This window comes from Phacochoerus africanus, chromosome 2 (assembly GCF_016906955.1).
Source record: "Phacochoerus africanus isolate WHEZ1 chromosome 2, ROS_Pafr_v1, whole genome shotgun sequence".
Lineage (NCBI taxonomy): Eukaryota > Metazoa > Chordata > Mammalia > Artiodactyla > Suidae > Phacochoerus > Phacochoerus africanus.
Window position 1 is genome coordinate 262,426,317 of NC_062545.1, and position 21,865 is coordinate 262,448,181.

Consider the following 21,865-nt stretch of genomic DNA (forward strand, 5'->3'; position numbering starts at 1 on the left):
TTAACTCTCTGAAGGCTACTATAAGGGATCAAATGAGATGCTGAGTATACGGCAAGGTACTGACCCCCAACAGGAGCTCAGCAGAGCAACTCTTCCTCAGGGCCAGAGAGCTGGGCTCAGAGTCAGGGCTTGCTCAACAAGAGTGCTGCCTGACTTTTAGAATTGTTTTTTTGGTTATTTTTTTTGGGGGGGGGGTGCTGGTTGGTTTCTTTTTTTTAAATGAAAACTCTCAAACGTTTACAAAAGTAAAAAGAATAGGATAATGAACCACCAGGTACCCATCCAGCTTCAGCTACGATCTAATCACAGTCAGACTTGCTTCATCTATATCCCTGCCCGTCCTCACCCCAAAAATTATTTTAAAAAAATCAATCCTAGAAGCCAACCATATTTCATCCATAAAATACCTTAGTATATCACTCTAGAAGAAACTATCCTTTTAAAAAATCCACAATATCATTATCACATCTAAAACAGTGCCTGCTCAGTATCACCAAATAGATGTCAGCAGATATATTTCCCTGATTAAATCACAATTTTATTTTTTTTAAGTAACTGGCTTGATTCTGGCGTCCAGATAAACTCCATGTTTTGCATTTGACCGTTATGTCCCCAGTTCCTTTTTTTTTTTTTCCCCAGGGCCACACCTGTGGCATATGGAAGTTCCCAGGGTAGGGTTGAATGGGAGCTGCAGTTGCCAGCCTACACCCACAACCACAGCCATGTGGGATCTGAGGCGCATCTGCAACCTACACCCCAGCTCTCGGCAACACCAGATCCTTAACACACTGAGCGAGGCCAGGGATCAAAGCCACATTCTCATGGATACTAGTCCGATTCGTTTCGGCTCGCCACGAGCCGAACTCCCCCAGTTCCTTTTAATCCAGTGGGTCTCAGGGCTACTGAGGGGACTTATAAAAAGAGACCATGGAGGCCACTCCCAGACTTTCTGACTCAGTAGGTCTAGGGTGAGGCAAACAATTTTGCCTCTTCAGCAAGTTTTCAGTTGATACTGAGGATGCTGGTCCAGGGACCATAATCTGAGAACCACTGTAAATCTGCAAGTTTCACTCTCTCTTTTCTCTTTTTTTCCTTAGATGAAAAGATGTTCTAATCTCACATTGTACATTTCCTGCTCTAAACCTAGAATCAAGCCACTTTTCCAAGGAGACCAAGTTTTAGTTTTAAAAAAAAAAAAAAAAAGGTATTTAGAAACCACAATTTGGCACCAGAGGTGCTCACTGCTATTGGATTAGACATTTTTAGGGTCTTTTTCAGTAATAAGAATGAGCAAATTTTTTAAATAGAAAATACATCATGAGTCCATACTCAAGTATCAAATTCAAATTAGGGATTAGAAGATTTATACTTCTTTGATTTTTTAATTTATTTCTCTTCCGTGACAGTAAAAATGTCAATGTAATAAGTTATTTGTTTTATTCTGATAGAACATAATAATTTCAAAATATTAATACAAACATTATTGCTAACAATATGATCACTGAAAACAGTTAAAATTTTGTTTGCAGTTGTTTTCATCCTTTGAGTATTTCCACTAGGAAAACAGAGTCAAATTACTTTGTCTTAGTCATTGAAATGCTTCTTCTCTGTGGGATTATGCCTCCAACACCATACATATGAAAGTTGGTTTGTTTTAATCTTGTGAGGAATTTTTAGAAATTGCTTTCTCCCCATTTTTACTTGTAATCGTGTAAAGCAATTACACTATTTCAAAGTCAAATTTATGAAACAAGGTCGATTCAGAGACACCTACCTTCTATCCCTGCCCTTTCATCCTCTTCCTTCCCACCCCTACATGTCAACAGTTTTGTTATTTTTTATCCTCTCATTTAAAACCATTTTTATAAGTGAGTATGTATACATATTTGTATCTCTCCCCAAAACTTTCTTAGATAAACTGACATGTATGATACACAATTTCCAGAGTAGTCCTAGGAACTGTAGGAGATGCGAAAGGCAATTTAATGACACTCAGAGAAAACACCAGGTAGTAAAAAACCATTGGAATGGCTGGTGGAAACCTGGAAATCTGCTTTACGAAGATTTCACACCAAGAAAAAGGCACTGTATGAAACAGAGGCAGGGATGGAAAAGTGGCTAGAGGCAATTTAACACCACACAGGGGGTCTGTGGACACCAGCAACCATATCGGAGCATCTCCGAGGTCCTTTTTCTGGCTCTAAAATTGTGTGATGCTCAAGTGAGCATAATCAATTACCCAAGAAATCTTCGCAAATCATCAAGAGCATCAGCTACTCCCCGGACCAGTTTGCTAGTGGGGGAGACCAATGTGACTATGATTTGTATTTATATACGTGAACATATAATAGAAATAAGAACTGCATTCCATCTCTTTAGCAGACGTCACCATGTACGGAGGACAAAGACACCGCATCAAAGGTGAAAAGTTTACTTCAGACACATGCTTTCAACATCATATGAGCAAGTACTAGCCTGGGAGGATAAAAGGAAATCATTCATTCATTCATTCAAAGATATGGACAAAACAGACACGTCCCCTCATGGAAAATAGAGGGACACAGATATTAAACAAAAAAATGCATAATTATAACTTGTAATATGGGCTAAGATAAAACAGAAGAGGATACCATGCCTGAGTGACCTGGGAGCCCTCTCTGACCTTGAAGTAACATTTAAGCTGAGACCTGAGAGGTGAGAAGGAAGCAGTCGGCCAGGAGGGAGCATCGTGTCTTCTGGGCCAAGATGGACAAGACCTCGATGGCTTGGAAGGAAAAGCAAGGCCAGTGCAGGACTGGAACCCAGTACACCGCCTCCTCTCCAACATTCTGTGTTCCAGGCCAGGCCCCCAGCCCTGTACAATGGTCACGTGCTTCCCTGAGCTTAGTGCACCCAAACTCCCTCCCCAGGGCCCCGAGAGGGACGCTGAGGAGACTCGGCACAGCCTTCCGAGCTGAGACAGCGGCTTCTCTGGGACTTCCTGCCACACTGGGAGATGTGAGAGCTGTGAAAGGGGCTGGACTTGACAGTGATGACTGCCATGGACATTTCCCTCCTGCTGGCCTCTGGCTAACATTTGGGGACAGAAGGGGGAGACCACCAATGCCACCAAGCCAAGAGCACCAACTCGTCCTGAACTGGCAGGTGCCTTCTTTCAGGAGGTCTCTCTGATGACCACAGCGGTGTTTCCCTTGGCACAGCATGACATGCTTCCCACACACAAAAACCCGGGGACAGTGTCTGCTCTGCCTGATCCCTGATTCAAGCCATAAGAGATGCGGATGAGGATGGGGGTGGAAGCAACTGCTCTTAATTCAGTCACGTTCAAGTTACTGCAAAGTCAAGCTTTTAAGGGAAATTTCAATGGTTTTGTAATAAATGATTTTCATTGGTTAAAAAAAAAGTTTCTAAGTAGTTAAAACAGATCTACAGAACCCACTAAAATATGATGCTGAAAGCTACTGAAAGGAATTAGTCCAGAGACAGGCATCAGAACTGAAAGAGGTTTTGAGCAGAATGGAATGAGCTAGTCCCACGGGGACAACCTGGAGTTAAAGCTTATTAATAGAGTTTGTCCTTGGGATTGAGCACTTCACTTTCAAACCAGCTCTGTAACCGCTACTCTGGGCTTCCCTCCCCAAACCCCGGCTTCCTCAGGTGCAGAACATAGAGTTTTCCTCAACAAAGCTGTGCGAGGGGCTGAGGACATGGTGGGGTCCGGGCCACAGGCCAAGCTTGTGGGGCGCCAGGGGCCCAGGTAAGAAAGGCCTGGGGCTGCCAGCACGGGGTCTGACACGTCACTTTAACAATCACGCCACCCTCCCCGCCCTCGGACACATTCCCCACTCCGAGGGCACCTCTGCTGCGGGCCGGGTCCTGGCCTGGGTGTGGAGGAGACTGAGACCTAGGCCCCTGCGGCCCCAGCCTGCACATCCTCACGTCACCACCCACCTGTTCACAGTGGAGTGTGCACTGGCCGTCGGTGGGGAGCGAGACCCTCCAGAGAAGTGTCAGTAACCTCGCGGCTTCATCCAGGATCATTCTGGCTGCGCTCAAGTGGGGGATGAAGCTGCTCGGGGGTGCTGAGTGTAGACCCTGTGAGGGGGACAAGAAGGCTGTCACATGCAGTCTTGAAGGTTACGAACAAGCGGCTTTAACAGCAATATAAACCTCACATGCTGAGCAGGAGCCTGGCACCAGACAATACCAATTCATCGTTCTTAACGACAGCAAATAATAAATAATAATAATAATATGTCTTTTTAGGGCCGCACCCACAGCATATGGAGATTCCCAGGCTAGGGGTCAAATCAGAGCTGCAGCTATCAGCCTACACGACAGCCACAGCAATGCAAGATCTGAGCCACATCTGTGACCTACAGCACAGCTCACAGCAACACCTTAACCCACTGAGCGAGGCCAGGGATTGAACCTGCGTCCTCATGGATACTAGTTGGATTTGTTACCACTGAGCCACAACAGGAACTCCCAAGCCGGTGAACTGATTGTGGGAGCACCTCAGTGGCGATTCCAGCCTAGTCGATAACTATGGTTGACAACCACCCGAGTTCACTGGGTTCACTGCACCAACAAGAGGGTCCGTGGCCGGGCCCTTTGCACGGCTCTGCAGCCACGGAGCCTCGCTGGAAGGCAAACAACATGCTCCAAGTGCTTCTGTCCTTGGCACCCCGCTCCCCATGTGATCACGGGTCGCAATCATGTCTCCCTCACCCTCTGCTGGCAGAACCGCCACGGGGGATTCAACGGCAGGAGAAAGTAAAGAACGTGGCTCCCAGAGGGATTCTTTTTAAAGAAATTAAAAGAGCATTGTCTCCACAAGTAATAAAATAAATACAAGCTGAAAGGACACACCCATTTGAGCTCTCGAACTGGCCAGAAACCATCCGTAAATAAAAATACTCAGCGAAGACAAGGGTGCGGCAGATATTCTCACTTGTACGTGGAGATACACAATTTTGGAAAGTAATGCAGCAGCAGTTTATGGCCCAGGCCCCGGAAGGGCCCACACAACCTTTGAGCATGAAATTCCACTTCTAGGAATTTGCCCTTAATGAACGAATCAAAGCTATGACCAGAGATCTGTTTACAAGGAGGCTCATCACAGCTTAAATGTCCAACAAACGGGTGAAAGAGTTAAGTAAACGGTGGTACATCCACACATTAGCTTATTTTTTAAGCCATTAAAAGTCAAGTTCTAGAAAAATACTGAATGAGATAGAAAAAATGTTAATAGAACGTTAACTGGAAGCCAAATATGAAATTAATAAAACTGACTCGTACATATATGAAACTTTATGAATAAGCTAAAAGTATATCAACATTTTAAACACTGAGCACTACAAAGTATTCTTATAGAGGTTTTGTTTTTATGCTTTTCTATATAGTTTCTACATCCTGTAAAATAAAGATCATGATCAGAAAAGAACAATGCTCTTATTAACATTTACTAATTCATTCAGCAAACATTCACCCTTGCCTACTCAGTGGAGATACAACAGTGAGCAAAACAGACACCAGCCCTGCACTTCTGGAGCTTATTCTCTAAAGGATTAGAAAATGCAAAACTTTTACAATATTGTGAGACAAAATCAAGCAAAGAGGCAAAACAAAAACAAGTATCAAGAAGCAGGGGGCTCAAGTATCATCAATAAGGACCCAGAAGAAGGATCAGAGAATGTGAGAAGCTGGAAGGCTGAGGCCCATCTGGAGATGGTGGTGGGGGAGGACATTTGACCCCCAGCCTTGGAGGAAATGAAAGAGTAACTATGTCAAGCACCTGGCACATGAGCCCTCAACAAAAGGTAACTTAAAAGGAGGATACCAGTGGGATGAGGCAGGAAGAAGGGGGAAGTAAAAGGAGCTGAGGGGGCTTTTCAGCTGGAGGGAACTAGAGCCAGGGCTGAAGGCAGCATGCGGCAGGCGTGGGGTGGGGGTGGCGGTAGGAGGAGGCAGCAGGAGGGGATGGAGGGGTGGTGGCAGGAGGAGGCAGGGGGGTGGGGGTGGCAGGAGAAGGCAGAAGGAGGGTGCGGGGGTGGGTGGGCAGCAGGAGTGGGCAGCAGGGGGATGCAGCTCGTAGCCCACCTGACAGGAGCAAAGAGATGATGGCACGGGAAGGAGGCAGGAGCAGACCCAGAAATGAGAAAGGTGGAGGTGTCAACACAGGTCAGGGAGGTGACCAGCAACAAACTTCAAGAAGCAGGAAGACAGAGAAAAAGAGCACTTGGAGGACAGAGACCCAAGTTCAAATCTTGAGGGCTCTGAGTTACTTCACCGCAGTGTCTGGAAAGTAGGAAGGACACCACCCACTCTAAAGGCTGCTCTGGGATGAAGAAAATACGATACTAAAAGCTCCTCTGCAAGGAGAGCCGGCAGGTGCAGGACAGCTCAGGTCGGAAACACAGCACAAATGACAGCAGGGCTGACCTCGCACTGTGTGAGGATCAGGACCTCAGCCACCCTGTTCAGAGCAGCCCCAGAGCCTGGACACGGAGACCGGGGGGATGATGGGCAGGTGACTGGGAGGAGGAACAGATGGACACACTGCAGGACTCAAGGACAGAAGGACGGATGGGAGACTGGAGAGAGGCCATTGAGGGGCAGTGCAACAGAGCCCAGGGACGTGACAGCAGTAACACAGGTACCAACCCCCACAAGTGCCCCTCCCCAGAACAACAGCAAACAGCCCCCAGGCCAGATCTGACCTTGAGTTTCCTGGGCCCTCTTCCAAGGGCCTTACCGAGGACTCGTGTACCCCCGCCTCCTAGGGCCCTCGGCCAACCCTTCCGCACCCTGCTTCCATGTGCACCCCTCTCCCTCCGACTCCGGGCTCCAGTTACCTTTATCACCAGCTCTTGATCTGCAGGGCTGGGAGTCTCTTGGATCTGGATGTCCATTTCGGCGAGAAGCTTCTGGCCTTGGTCAATCTGCTCACACAAGGCGTAGTAGTCCTCGATCAGGCCCAGGACGTGGCAGCCACTCTCGCTGGCCCACAGGCGGTGGCCAGGGATCAGGCGGGATGTGGACGAGGTGATCATCGAGCCGCCACTGTCGCAGGAGAGGGTGTCCATGTCATTTCCAGAGAGCAGAGGGGTCTCTGAAGCTACAGAACAAGAGGGAAGCCGTCAGGGGTATGGGGCAGCACCCTCATTCCATGAGCCAACCAGGAGCACTGAGAGCCCTCAGGCCCAGACGCCCCCTGACACAGCCCAGCAGGCAAAGAGGCCTGGACCCAGGACCTCAGTCTGTGCGACCCATGCTGGGCTCATTCGCGAGAAGCTCATTTCAATTCCACCAACATTCATCAGGAACCTGCTCTGCAGAAGAGCCCTGAATTATACAGATGAATCAGGCCCAGGCCTGCACGCCAGGGGCCCCACAGTCTGATCAGAACACAGATGCTGAGTGGGAGGTGTAACAGCACGACCACAGAGCCGGAGTGCAGAGGACAAGATAACCAAGCCTCTGGGCAGGAAGGGAGGTCAGGGAAGGCTGCCAAGAAGGAGCGACACTGGCGCCGGGTTGAATGGGTAGCAAGAATTAGGCTCCCCAGGGGTAAAAGCCTGCGGCTTGTTACCTTTGGACCAACAGGAGCACAGATGGACAATTCTGACTGGGGACAGTTTGCTTTCATCATGAGTCTTGGGGAAGAAGCAGAATTTTCACTGGCAGAGAAAGGGGCCAAAGCGGTCTGGCAAGGGCAGGAGCCGTCCTGCACAGTCCCAGTGGGAGGAAGTGCGGGCCTGTCTGCAGCGTGGTGACCCGTCCATGTGGCCCCGTGAAGGGGGAGGGGTGCGGCTGGGCGGGCTCGCTGGGGCTGGCCCCTGCAGGGCCTTGAGAGCCATGCTAAGGTGGTCACACTTTAATCTAAAGCAACAGGTACCCAAACCAACAACATCCTTGAGGTTAGTGATACCTAGGAACGGGTTAACTGGCTTAGAGGACAAGATCGCCAGCTAGAAATGCTGACAACATGAAACCCCAAATCCTGCCAAACACCCTTCGAGCTGAAACCAGTGACCCCCCCTTTCTTCCAATTTGGAAGTCCCACTGCCAAACCCAACTGTGCTGTAGCTCCCCAGACTTGAGCTCTCTACCTGATCTTGGTGACACTGCTGGTGTAGAGTCAAACAGATCACATGAAATGTCAATTGCCACGGGACACTTGTCACCATCTACAAAATGCAAAATGAGAAAAATGAACTGTCAAAAGCTTTTGTTTTAGTGTCATCGGCACTGGAGAGAGAACTGACTGAGAGTACAAGTACCAGACATACACAGGCCTTCAACCAAACCTCAACGAGCATCTCTCCTGCCAGGCCCTGCGCAGGACACAGGATACAGAGTGGGTAGGCCTGCCCCCACCCACCCGAAGGACCCGCTTGTCCAGACAAGTGAAGGAGGCTCGGAGAGGGAAGCACAGGGCCCATGGGAGCTCAAGTGAAGGTGTACCCCTGGGAGGGAAGGAAGCGGGCAGAGGAAGGAGCACATGCCAAGGCACAGAGCTGGGCGCCCTCGTGACACGCTCAGGGAGAAGGAAGTGGGGAGCCACTCAAGGGCATTGGGTGGGGCGATGTCAGGCTGGGGTCTGTTTGGACTGCAGGAGTGAGTCTGGGGTCACGGCAATAACCCACACGAGAGCAAAGAGTGCCCTGAAGTAGGATTTGGGAGGTGATGCAGCTGAAACAACGGAGGGAGGAAACTCCCAATTCAAAGCTGTTCAAGATGATGAGTCACATTCTATCAGTTAGGGAAGTACTTTCACATCTCAACTCTCAGTAGCTCCTGGGCAGGACGGCCCTGTAATTCAGATTTCCTGGGAGAGGGGACCAATGGGCAGAGACAGGAAGTGATCTGCAGGGCATCACCCAGAGTGTCGGTGGCAGAGCGAGGACTGTGTCCAGGCCTTACAATGTCCCGCCTAGCTCCTTCCTACCCAGGCACCTCCCATTCTGGGGCCAAGGAGCCCGGGGTCAGCTCAGAAGAGCTGGCCTCTGAAAGGGATCGCTTTCTGCAAAAACCTCAGTCTTTAAAGCAGAACTCTCAAACGGCCACACCTAAAAATCTTTTGCAAAGGAAGAAATGCTGCTGTCTACAGTCTAATTCTAATCTTCACTTGCGGAACCTGGAGAATTCTGCAGAGGCAACGCTGTGAATTCTGAGCACTCTCTCCTGGAGGCACATGCAGGGCTGACCCAGGACAAATTTCAAAAACAGCCAAAGGCTGTTCAAGGGCCTCACTTCAACTGTCCCAAATCTCCTTCCTGGACATCCCAAGCACTGAATCTTTCTCCCTGCTCCAATCTCCCCATCCCAGCCCCACAATCGCCCTGGTCCTGTCTCCTCAAAGCCCTAACTAAGCAGGGCCAGGAGCAGAGCTACACTTAAAAAATGGCAAGGCCCACTGCTGATGGGTGCCCCAGGCAGAGGGCGTTAATGTGGCACCTTTCCAACCCTCTGGGGTTCGCCTTGCAGGATTTTATCCTAAGAATACTGTTTAACAGAAAAAGTGTATCAATACTGATGTTTATTAAAGCTCCAAATCAGAGACCACTTTCATAATCACCAGGGTAATGGTTTGGTGACTGACAATCATCTGAAAACAATAATTAGGAAGCTCGTGTGAAAGAAAGGGAAACATTTATGATGTAATATTGGGCAAAAACAAATGACACAATGGTACAAAATCAATGTGAACATTATAAATTCATGACTAATTTGATTACTAAATGAAGAGACATGGAAAAGTAAAAAAAAAATATTATGTAACCATGAAGGATTTTTTTTTTTTTAATATTGTCATATCTTTTTGGGTGAAATTTTAAAATCCTTACCAAGGAGAAACCCATGAGCCAATTACTGTAAGTTCTACAGCTGGGTAACTAGGTGCTCTTTTGAGAGATTTTAACTTTTTTTTTTTTTTTTTGGTCTTTTTGTCTTTTCTAGGGCTGCACCTGTGGCATATGGAGCCTCCCAGGCTAAGGGTCTAATAGGAGCTGTAGCCGCTGGCCTATGCCAGAGCCACAGCAACACGGGATCTGAACCGTGTCTGCGACCTACACCAGAGCTCACAGCAACGCCGGATCCCTAACCCACTGAGCAAGGCCAGGGATCGAACCCGCAACCTCATGGTTCCTAGTCGGATTCGTTAACCACTGAGCCACAACGGGAACTCCGATTTTAACTTTTTTCACTAAAGGCAACAAATGAGATTTCCAATCTTGGTAAAGCTAAGTCCAAACTTTTACACAACACTTGTTCATAAAGCACGCTGACACGCTGACATGCTTGTCCCCCTGGACGGGGGGCATTAGGACGATGATCCCCAGACACCTGAGGCCCCAGAAGGCAAGTGACGCTCCAGGAACACCACTGGACTTGGAGCTGGAGGTGATTTCTAGCTCCAGCTCTGCCTCCTACTTGCTGTGCCACGTTGGGCAAGTCCAGTACCCTCTCTGGGTCTTAGCTCCTTCATCCAAAGAGCAAAGAGGATGGCCGGGCTGATGGCTTTGAGCTGGAACACCTGCCAGTTTACAGCCAGCCTCAAGCAGGGAAAGGGGGCCGAGGAGGGATGGGAGCCCCATCTGTCCTCTTCCTGCTCCCCACATGGCCTCTGCAGGGCTAGACAAACAAACCCTCAAGCAAATGCCAGTTTTCAGCTTTTCAGATCCTGAGACATGGACAGGCAGAGGAAGATTTTCTTTTCAAGGTATAAAGGGACTAAAAAGAGTTTTCAGCAGTGGCGTGATGTGGACAAGACTAAGTGGATGGAGGGAGTGGGACTGGAGGCCGTGAGGGCAGCTGGAAGCCCAGACTCCAGCTCCCTGAGAATCAGCAGGCCCCAGACGGAGACAGCACTGTTTTGCCAAAGGTGACAGCTAATTAGTGGTCGGGTTCCAGGCTCCTAGGCTATGGCAGGTCTGCTGTCAGTGGGAAGACACCTCCATGGGGCAAGGCCAGGACTCAGAAGCTCACAGACACACAGGGCAGCATTTCCAACAGTGAGAAGGGGCAGGGCCGTACCGGGCTTGTTCTGCTGCAGGGGCCGCTCGGGGGCAGACAGGGTCTGGAGGCCCAGCGTGAGCACTGCTTCCTGGGCCTTCTGCCCACCCCTTGCCAGCTGCTCCTCCAGCTTGCTCTGCAGCGTGCTGTTGGTTTCGATGCTCCTTTCCAGCTGTGCCCGCAGAGCCTGGATCTCCATCAGGAGGCCGTGCAGGTCACCTAGAGGGTCCTGCCCCCTCCAGCCTTCTCCGGACGTCTCTGCCCTGGCCTCTGTGAACACGTGCAAAGGGAAACCTTGACCCTGTCCACTGCTAAAGGGTTGGCCATCAAAGCCAACTGGGTGCCTTGAACCTGTCTCCACCACCGCCCTCCCCTTCCTAGGAACTAGGTACAACTGAAAATAACAACTTGACTTTAAAAACAAAAATATTGGCAGACTTAATTGCTGCTATTCCACAGGCTAAATAAGAGCTGGAAATTAATTTTCACTTCTGACCATAAAAGCCTAGCAAATTGCACACCAAACCCTGGAATTATGTCTAGTAGTAATAAAATCTATTGGGGCTGGAATTATAGAATGAAAGGGGCTGATTTTAAGAGCCATGGTGTATTAAAAAGGCACAACAGCAAGAATAAGAACAGCAACTTGAAGAGAAAATGAAAGCTGAGAGGTGACCCTTTTCTAGAAAACTTTCAATAGGGAGAAACCAACTGGAAAATTAGTTTAAAAAAAAAAAAAAAAACCCGCCACACCTCCAAATTGATTCTAGAGCATTAGCGTCTATAGTCAAGTCACTCTGATCCGGGATCTCTCTCAGGATAGAGGGGACCAGGGCCACCACTATCTCCAGAGTGATGCACGGATTATCTGCTGAATGAATGGGCAAAAAGAAACATCACTAGCAGGAAAACTGTAATAAAAGTTATTTCTTGAGTGTCTACGACATGCCAGGTACTGTGCTAGGATGCTCTTAATACGTGACCTCATTTAATGCTCACGACCATACAGAACAGGTATTAGCAGACATGCTTTTATAGAAGAAGGAACAGGCCCAGGGCAGTGAGGCGACCTGTCGACCAGCCTGGACATGAGGCAGGGAGAACCCAGACAGACCTCGCCGGCCCGACTCCAGAGCCTACACCTTTCCGAGGAGACTGGGCCAGAGAGCTTGCCTCGAAATGGCCTACCCCACCCTGGAGGCAAGCTGGGGGTATCAGGACAGAAGGCCGGCCCGCCGTCCAGGTGAGCTCACGGGCCCCCGTACCTTGTGGTCTCCTGTGTTCTTCATCCAGCTTCTCGTACACCTTCAGCTCCACCCGGAGGGACTGCAGTAGCTTGTCGTTCTGTGACAGCTGCTGCTGCCTCAGCTTCGCCTCCTCCTGCATCCTGAAAAGGCCCCAGTGCCCAGGGTGGGGAGAGGTTGGCTCGCCGGCAGGGGCCTTACTGGAACCCCATAGGGCAGCCGGAGAGCGTGGGCAAGAGGGACAAGGCAGGGTGGAGAGTGCCTGTCCCGGCTGCTATTTTCTGGGGGCCCCTGTGGCCCAGCGCTGTACATAGGTCACCTCATACCATCTTCACAGACACCCTGGAAGGTGCGTGCTATCTAACCCTCAACTCACGGCTGTGAGGATGCGAAGCTCAGACAGGTTACATCTCACGCAGGGGGACACTGCTTAGGAGAGAAGCCAGGATTGTGTGATGGCAAAGACAGCAAACCTGCAAATCATTGCACCACCCTGGGGTACTGAGAGTGATATAGAAACTAAGAGTGTGGGGCATTCAGAGTTCCCGTCATGGCTCAGCAGTAATGAACCTGACTAATATCCATGAGGAAGTAGGTTCAATCCCTGGCCTCGCTCAGTGGGTTAAGGATCCGGCGTTGCCGTGAGCTGTGGTGTAGGTCGCAGACGCGGCTCAGATCTGGCATTGCTGTAGCTCTGATTCGACCCTTAGCCTGGGAACCTTCATACGCCATTGGGTGCAGCCCTAAAAAGCCAAAAAAAAAAAAAAGAGTGTGGGGGATTCAAGAGTGCCAACAGGAACCACTGAAAGCATGAGGGACAAGGCAGGGCCTAAGGAGGGAAGACAGAGGGTCAGACTCAAGTCATTCCTCTGCACTCAACCTCCAGCCACCCGGCCTCCCACTTCCAGCTGCACTGGCCTCCTGCTCGGCCCTGCACAGCCCCGGACACCAAGGAAAAGGATCTTCACTCAGGTACCTGCAGAGCTCCTGCCCTTGTGCCCCACAGGCCGCTGCTCCAGTGGCCTCTTTTCAGAGATGCCTGCCCTGAGCCCCTGGATGAGCAGAGCAGCCCACCCCCAGGCCCAGCCTCCTCACTCAGATGACTGCACTCCCTGTATTTCAGTCCCATGCGTGTCATGTGCCATCCCTGGGCACCATGGCAGGGCCAGGAGACCTGGGGGACCCTGACCACTACCTGCTCAGCTCGCTGCGGCCGTGGCTGATCTCCTGGAGCTGCCGCCGGTTCTGAGCCTCCTTCTCGTCCAGCTCCCTCTGCAGCCTCTCGTTCTCGCCCCTCACACAGGCGAACTCTCGCTGAAGGTGCTCCAGGCTCGCTGTCTTCCTGGAGAGGGACTCACGCAGCTTCTCGTTCTCCTTCTGTTTATCTGCCCGCACAAAAAAGCGCCACAGAGAAGAGACACCGTTTGTTTTTTCCAACCTTATTACGCAAATCCGGCACTTCAGCTGGAGCGCTCCCAGCATACAGAAGAGAACAAGATTTAATCTGGCATTTATGATTGGGCATTCCAATTATCTCATGCATTTTGGGCAGATAAATCTGTCAACATCAAGGCTGCAGATTAAACGTCACTGGGACGAAATGGGCCCATTTAATTTTCCATTAAATAATGCGCCGTGCAAACCTAGTTACTTCTCCTTCACAGGGCAAATGGTGGGTAGAAATTAGAGACAGAGGCGAGAAACAGGGCCCCCAATTGCTAGCAATTGATGTGGGGAAGTTGGAAAGCCTTCCAGGGAAGCCAGCAGGGCTGTGCAGAGGGCACCTTGGCTGTCACTGTCGCCTCTCCTGAAGGATGAGCAACACCCAGGCACAGAGACAAAGGGTCAGGGGCACGGCTGGGAGGCAGAGTGGCATGTTCCAGTGGGACCCTTCTGCTTACCGACCCCACGGCCTTAGGCCAGCCTCTTCCCTCTCTGTGCCTCGGTTCCTCACATGCGGCAGAGCAGAGCTGAGCTACTACACGTAAAGACTCCGCAGGGGCCTCATGGTCCTCTGAAGGCTGCCACTGCTCCCCGGCAGGTTGCTGGCCGTGCTGGAGGTGGTGATGGCTGGCGTGGCCACAGCGCTAACTGCAGGCCTTACCTGGCGACCTCCCCATAGATCATCTTACTCTGCTTAGCAAACCTCCTGGGAGAAACTTTTCTCTCCATTTTCCAGATAGGACGCAAAGGATCAAAGAGGCCAAGACTCCACCAAGGCCCCACAGCCAGTAAGCGGAGGAGCCAGGATTCAGACTCAGGCTTTTTTGTTTGTTTGTTTTTTGTCTTTCCAGGGCCACACCTGCAGCATATGGAGGTTCCCAGGCTAGGGATCAAATCAGAGCTGTAGCTGCCAGCCTATGCCACAGCAATGCCAGATCCAAGCTGCGTCTGCAACCTACACCACAGCTCCCGGCAACGCCGGATCCTTAACCCACTGAGAGAGGCCAGGGATCAAACCCACAACCTCATCGTTCCTAGTCAGATTTGTTTCCACTGCGCCATGACGGGAACTCCCAGACCCAGGCTTTCTAATTCCACTCTTAACCGTGACACGATCATCTCTGAGGAAGCTTCCTCCTCTTCCCTCAGACCACAGCCATGCCAAGCTTCAGTAACTACTGACTGCTCCCTACTCTCACTGCCTCTAACCCCTAGGCCTCTTTCTATTTAAAATGCCTGGCTCTTCCGAGAGTTCCCGTTGTGTCTTGGCAGTAATGAACTTAACTAGCATCCATGAGGTTATGGGTTCGATCCCTGGCCTTGCTCAGTGGGTTAAGGATCCGGCATTGCCAGGAGCTGTGGTGTAGGGTCAGAGATGCGGCTCAGATCACAAGTTGCTGTGGCTATGGTGTAGGCCGGCAGCTATAGCTCCGATTCGACCCCTAGCCTGGGAATCTCTATACGCTACAAGTGCGGCCCTAAAAAACAAAAGGCCTGGTTCTTTCAAACTTTAGGTACCTTGGCTAATCCCTACTCATATTCCAGACCCCGCTCTTGAAAACCAGCCTCCCCTGGGTCAGGATGCCTTCGCCAGGGTGCTGCAACCCCCAGCATTGATCATGGCTAATTCTCACCCTAGCCTGCCATGGGTTGCCTGACTGTCTTTCTCCTCAGACCATGAAAACCTGGGGGAAGGAACCAGGTCTCGTTCAATTCTACACCAGAAATCTACACAGGCTCTGATACAGAAGAGGAGCCAGGAAATGCTTGCCAAATGAATGATTTGCAGAAGCCCCAATTTCTTCTCTTAAGCTAATAATCAGTACCAGTATCCTCTAATGAAAGGGGGATAAGCTGCCCCAAGTTCCACCACAAGCCAATCAAGTCCTCAGGCCTCAGTTTCTTACCTATAAAATAGGACTAATTATAATGTCATTCCAGAAATTAAGCATTGAGAGAAAATATAAGTGAAAGCTCCTTAGGGGCTAAACTCCAAACAGAAGGAATTAAAAGAAGGGATCTTTAATAGAAATACTGGGAGTTCCCTGGTGGCTCAGAGGGTTAAGGAACTGGCATTGTCATTGCTGTGGCTCAGGTTCAACCCCTTGCCCTGGAACTTCTGTACACCTCGGACGCAGCCAAGAAAAAAAAAAGAAAGAAAGAAATACTAGAAAAACTTTCCTGCTGGTAGGAAATCTCTGAAATTTTGGCAGTGATATGATATCCAGCCCTTCTCACTTCAACTGTGAACGAAGATGAGTGAGAGGTAGATGTACAGAGGGGAGGGTGACAAAGAAAGCCTTTAATGGGGCACTGTGCTGTGGGCTTTATGGTGTTTAGTTGTAACAACAGTCCTCTGAGGTATTCCTGTTTGACAACTAAAAATACCAAGGTTCAGAGAGGTTAAGCAACTGGCCCAAAGACACAGAGCCATGGCATTTGAACATAGGTTGGTCGAACTCCAGTGCCTGCATTCTTTCCACACCAAGGAGGGCTGTGGGGCTCCAGGCAGCAAGCAGCTCTAGTTTTTACCTCTGGATCCTTTAGCAAGCATTGTATTGAGGGCCTGGTTCTGCTTCCTCAGGAAACGTATTTCTGATGTCAGAGAGTTGTGTAGCTCTGAACCAAAAGCAAACATGTTTGAAGAACCTATAAAAACACACATAAATGAAAATTTATAATCTGGAGGCCCATACAGAAGAATGGAACTTTCTAGAAAACAGTTTTAAATAATGAGAAAACACAACACACAATGAAAATTAATCCTGCGAATTATACAAGGCATTGTCAGAGTCCAAAGGGAAATGAGAGTGAGCTTGGAAGAGGAGGCAGGAGGCAACATCTTACCTGACCTCAGGATGCAAAAAGGAGGAGCTGAGCTGGCAAGAGAGTGAAGGTGAGTGGATGACAACATTAACCTCCATGGATTTCTCTCCTGGGGTCCCAACCCTCAAGGGACATCGCCACTGAGGCAGTGCCCAGCTCCTCTTCATCTTCCTTCCTTCCCCATCCAAGCCCGCCCTCCCTCCCATCTGTAGATGGTGCCACTACATCCCTAACCCGAGCTGGAAACCCAGGAGCCAGCCTAAATGCCTCTCTCTCCACCTGCCCAGTCAGGCAATCACGACTGAGGACTCCTCCTCCAAAGAGCCCTGGACGCTGGCCTAACACAGTCCCACTCAAGGTTTTTCTGCTCAAAAACATTTGATGGCTCCATCACTGCAAAAGACAACTAAACAAACCAAATACAAGGTCCACACTTCAGATCTTCATTATTTAGCTCCAATATCTTGGCTGACCCCACTCCCTCTCACCCTAGACCTTGGTGCCCTCAAATTCAACCAACCGGAGCCATTCTGTGCCCCAAACATCCCATGTGGTCACACATCTCTGCAAAATGACATGTTCCCTTTGCCTAGAATGCCTAGCACCTGCTTCACCAGTCCAAATCACATTCATCTTTCAACTCTTGGCTCAAACTCACTGCCCCTAAGTGTGTACTAAAAACATCAGGCTCAGAGTTCCCGTGGTGGCTCAGTGGTTAAAGAATCTGACTAAGAACCATGAGGTTGCGGGTTCGATCCCTGGCCTTGCTCAGTGGGTTAAGGATCCGGCATTGCCGGGAGCTGTGGTATAGTTCGCAGACACAGCTTGGATCCAGCGTTGCTGTGGCTCTGGCACAGGCCGGCAGCTACAGCTCCGATGAGACCCCTAGCCTGGGAACCTCCATATGCCGCGGGATTGGCCCTAGAAAAAGAAAAAATAAAATAAAAAGACAAAAAAAAACAAACCCAAAACAAAAAACATCGGGCTCTCAACTAGACAGACAGGGTCCGAGATCACTTACAAACTGTTTTCCTCATCCGTGACCACCTGCCCAGGCCATTGCCTATGTCCTGAAATCCCAGCCCCTTCCCCCTGCCGCCCCAGCTGGAGCTTCTGACCTCTGCCCACATGTAACGGTCATGGTCACTCGGCCCTCTGGAGAGCATCCGCCCTGGGCGAGGCGTTTCCCGCAGGTGGCAGGCAGATGCCTCACTCGTTGTCCTCACTGCGTCAGTCTCCTGCACTGCAGAGCCCAGGTGCCAGACACCTGCTCTCCCAGCCTCCTGGGCGGCGAGAACCCGGCCATGTGCCGCTTCTGGTCGATGAGACCTGACAGGAAGCCTGCAGGGAGCTTCCGGGAAAGATCTTCCACCCGGAAGAAAGGAGGACAGGGAGGAGCAGGGCCCACGCTCTTGGGGACTCTGTCCTGAGAGGCTGGGACGCTGATCATCACAGCAGCCACCCATCACTGGGACTAACCCCAAACCCGGCTACCAATCAGGCCGCCTCCTGACCTGCCTCTGGGGTTCCTGTTTTGTAAGAAAACAGAAACCCTCACGGTTTACACCAGTTTTTGCTCATATTCCGTTATCTGCAGCTGAAAGCAAACTGGTCCACAACTGATTTCCCTGTCAGCATCGTGTTGCCCAGAGGCCAGAGTCCATACTCTTTCCACTCTACAAGCACTGCCTTTTTCTCATACTAATGATGCACTTACCACAATGTCTTTTTTTAAAAAAGAATTCACGTAGGTCTCTCCCCACCTTTTTCCTCTACTCTCCCCTGTGAACCCTGGTGTCTCTCAGAGACACCTGGGTTTGAACGGTGGCTCTGGCTTCTCAGCTGCGTAACTTCCTAAGCCTCTATTAAGTCAGTAAAAATGATGGATGTTACTGCTACTGCCATCACCACTCGTATTACTATCATGACTGACGACAGGCTGGAGACGAAACAGGACCGAAGAGTGATCTAGATGAACAGGAAAAATTCTACAGGGGTCTACTATGACCACAGCTAAGGCGGTCACTTTTCAAAGGAATAATCAGGCCAAAGAACAGTTTCTGATAAAGCCCTGAGCTAGCAGGGTCCACTCTTGGCACTAAGAGGCCTGTCTTCCTCCTGAATGTCCTCACTATAAGCTCACATAACTGGTGACAAGCTGGAAGATCTAACACGTAAGATGACAGTTTTTAACAATATCCCACCTTAACATTACAAGGAGCCCTGCCTTTCTCAAACCTGCTCTGGAGATGAACATTTCACAGCAGGGGGCAGGCAGAACCGCTATTATTTCTTTGTCTTTTCAGGGATTGTGACAACATGGTGAGAACAGCATGTCTTTCCACCAGCATAAATACTTTATGAATGCCTTTTTGTAAACCTTCCCATCAGAGCGAATTACTCTCCAGAGCAATTGCCTGCTCCATTGTAGCTGGTGGCCATTTGAGCCCCCAAATAATTCTATAATTGGATTTGCCGGGGAAAATGTAAAACAGAATGAATCTAATTCAGGCATTACCAAGAGTGACGGCGATAGGCCCAGGCGTGTATTTCTTTCCTGTGTTTGATGTGACTAATAGCTCAGATTAATCAATTTCCCTGGGAGTGAGAGGGACAGGATGCGGGATGGGAGGGGGTTGGGGGGAGTGAGAGAGGGAGGGGGAGAGAAAGACAGGGAGGGGAAAAGAGAGGGAGAGAGAGAGAAGGCGAGAGGTGGGGGTTGGGGGGAAGCAGGGGAAGAGAGGGAGAGACAAAACCATTTTGTGTACCTTGCAAACCACAGCATACACAGTATGCTTGGAAGGATGTCCTAGACTGGTGGCTGTGATGGGCTAGAGCAATGAGTCTGGACTAGGAGTCTGGACACGCAGGTGCTGCCACTGACCACATCTTTTGAGAGGTCAGTTATCTCATCCCTAGAAACAGCAGTGCCATGCGTGCCCCCCCCCCCCCCCCCCCGGCAGAGCTGGGCAATGTTAAACTCACAGCATCACACAAAATAAAACTGGTAACAATGAAGAAAACCACCTTCTTTGAGTGAGGTGCTATTCATAACACTGCCTCGTTTACTCTCACGACAACTCTGTTTTACAGAAGAATGAAGCTTGGGAGGGGGCGGTGGCTTGCCCAAGTCACAAAACTAAAAATCAGAAGAGCTGGGTCCACACCCAGGCCAGTCCAGCTCCCAACAAACCTGGGCTTTTCCTGCTGCACAGAGCTGCCCTCAAGACACATTCGTCCTGGAGTGAGGGCGTTCTCTTTGGAGCAATTAGGAAAGATGCTCCAATCGGACTATTCAGTGGAAACGGGAAGAGAGGAGGGATAGAAAAGGTCCTACCTTTCGGGTGAGTGAAGGAGAGAATAAGAGCGTACATTTGTATTTGCAGTAAGACTGTGAGGATAGAGCAGAAAACAAACAAAAGTGGGAGGAGAGACGTGAACAGGATTAATGGGTACAGGATGGAGATATTAATTTTTGAACCATGTGAATGTCTTACTTGTAGAAAACACATGTATTGCGTTTTTCATGGAAGAATATTCCACGCAGAGCTAAGTGTGGTTATGGGGGAACACTGGCGACCTCGTGACTGGCATGTGCACGTTGCCAGATTGCTAAAGTGCCAACACTTTTCGAATCCGTTATTGACAGAAAGACAAAAACACTGCTTTGTTTTATGTTATCTATTTCACCACAGCTTCTAGAGTCAAATGAGGCACCAACCACAATTCAGGACGTCAGAGGCTGGGAGATTCCTCCAGTGACCAGAAACGAACATTTCTCGTGTACCTACTTTGTGCCAGGAGCTGTGGGGCCCCCCACTTAAATTAGAGCAGTTAATTCGAATCACCACAGAACAAAGTGGGAATTATTATCCCATTGACGAGATAAATGACAGTAGCTGAGAGTCAGCAGGGTAAGTGAGGTCACCTTGGAGAGAGGCAGCAAAGTCAGGATCTGAACTGAGACCCCTCCGGCCCCAAGTCCAGAGCTCTTCCCGAGACGCCGACCCAGGCCCAGGCCTGCCCCGCCCTTTGGGACGGTCCTCCTCACCTGGATCCAATTCAGGCCCTTGTCGCTCCAGCTGCCTCCGTAACTTCTCATTTGTTTTAATAGATTCTTCTAAGCGTTTCCTCAAACTTCGAATTTCTTGGATATGTTCCATTAGTAAGTCTACAGGAAGGAGGGCGTTTTTAATTTCAAGTCTGAAGCCCCCAACACAGTGAATAATTTATAGATTATGCAGTGATCTTGAAATTCTAGACAGTATGAGGAGAGTCCTTCCTAGGCGTGGGGAGGCTGGGCTATTGCCCACAGCCCCCAGACGGTCTGCAGCGATCTCTGAGCCCTCCTTGAAGAGGGTACTTTACATCACATGCAGAAATTATCTTCCATACAATTTTAATGCTAACTCCAACACAGCCTTTTATTCTTCTAAGTATCAAATATTGATTTAAAAATCCTCCTTATGGTAAAACTAATAAAAGATCACTTTCCAGTCCGCTTGAATTGCCTGAGAGTTGGTTAGGCCACCTTCATAACGAATTCAGATATTTTCGAGACTAATTCTTTGGAAGGAATATTTTATCCAGCTATCATTTACTAATTTAAGACTTAAAAACAAAGCAAAACAATAACCCCAATGCTAGGGAGAAAGGTAGGCAGGATACTCTCAGGAGCACATCCTGTTAGCCTGAGTATCAATGTGTATGACTTGGGGGGCTGCTTGTATCATTAGCCTTGGAAAGGTTCTTTCCAGTGTCTTTCACCAAAAAAATTCTACTTCTAGCAATCTACTTAAAGAGATCACTGGTAGTTCCCTGGTGGCTCAGCAGGGGAAGGATCTGGCATTGTCACTGCTGTGGCGTAGGTTTGATCCCTGGCCCAGGAACTTCCACACACTGCTGGTACAGCCAAAAAAAATTAAAAAAATAAAGGGATCACCAGAGATGATGACAGTCACTTGCCAAAATGCATGGAAATCACTTATTAGCACTATTTATAATAATCAGAACTGAAAATAACTCGATGTATTAAATTAACTATGTGACATCCATTATGATGCAGTATCACTTAGCTATTAAAATTATATTATGATGGCCATATAATATCATGGAAAAAAAGAGATGCAAAATGGGTTATTCAGCATAATCACTACTCTATTAAAAATCTGCAGAGAGGGAAGACACAGATACACAGAAGAAGGAAATGCACCTCGATATTAACAGAGGTTGCCTTGGGTGGTAGATCTCAGGCTTCTCAAAACTTTCATTACATCTTAACATAATGGACAAATTTTCTCTATTTTCTAAAATGAGCATGCATGATCTTCTCT

At 49.3% G+C, this 21,865-nt stretch overlaps 1 protein-coding gene across 3 annotated transcripts in view; it reads right to left on the reverse strand.

Annotated features, from left to right (window-relative positions):
- The window catches only part of CDK5RAP2 (CDK5 regulatory subunit associated protein 2), a 185,290-nt gene that overhangs the window by 4,840 nt on the left and 158,585 nt on the right, over positions 1–21,865 (reverse strand). For all 3 annotated transcript variants that reach the window (XM_047768275.1, XM_047768274.1, XM_047768273.1), the window contains 8 exons: positions 20,584–20,703; positions 16,239–16,355; positions 13,459–13,648; positions 12,285–12,406; positions 11,041–11,289; positions 8,115–8,192; positions 6,858–7,120; positions 3,952–4,095 (listed from right to left, as the gene is read on the reverse strand). In XM_047768275.1, the coding sequence (XP_047624231.1) occupies positions 3,952–4,095; positions 6,858–7,120; positions 8,115–8,192; positions 11,041–11,289; positions 12,285–12,406; positions 13,459–13,648; positions 16,239–16,355; positions 20,584–20,703 (1,283 nt within the window). The remainder of the gene's footprint in view (positions 1–3,951; positions 4,096–6,857; positions 7,121–8,114; positions 8,193–11,040; positions 11,290–12,284; positions 12,407–13,458; positions 13,649–16,238; positions 16,356–20,583; positions 20,704–21,865) is intronic.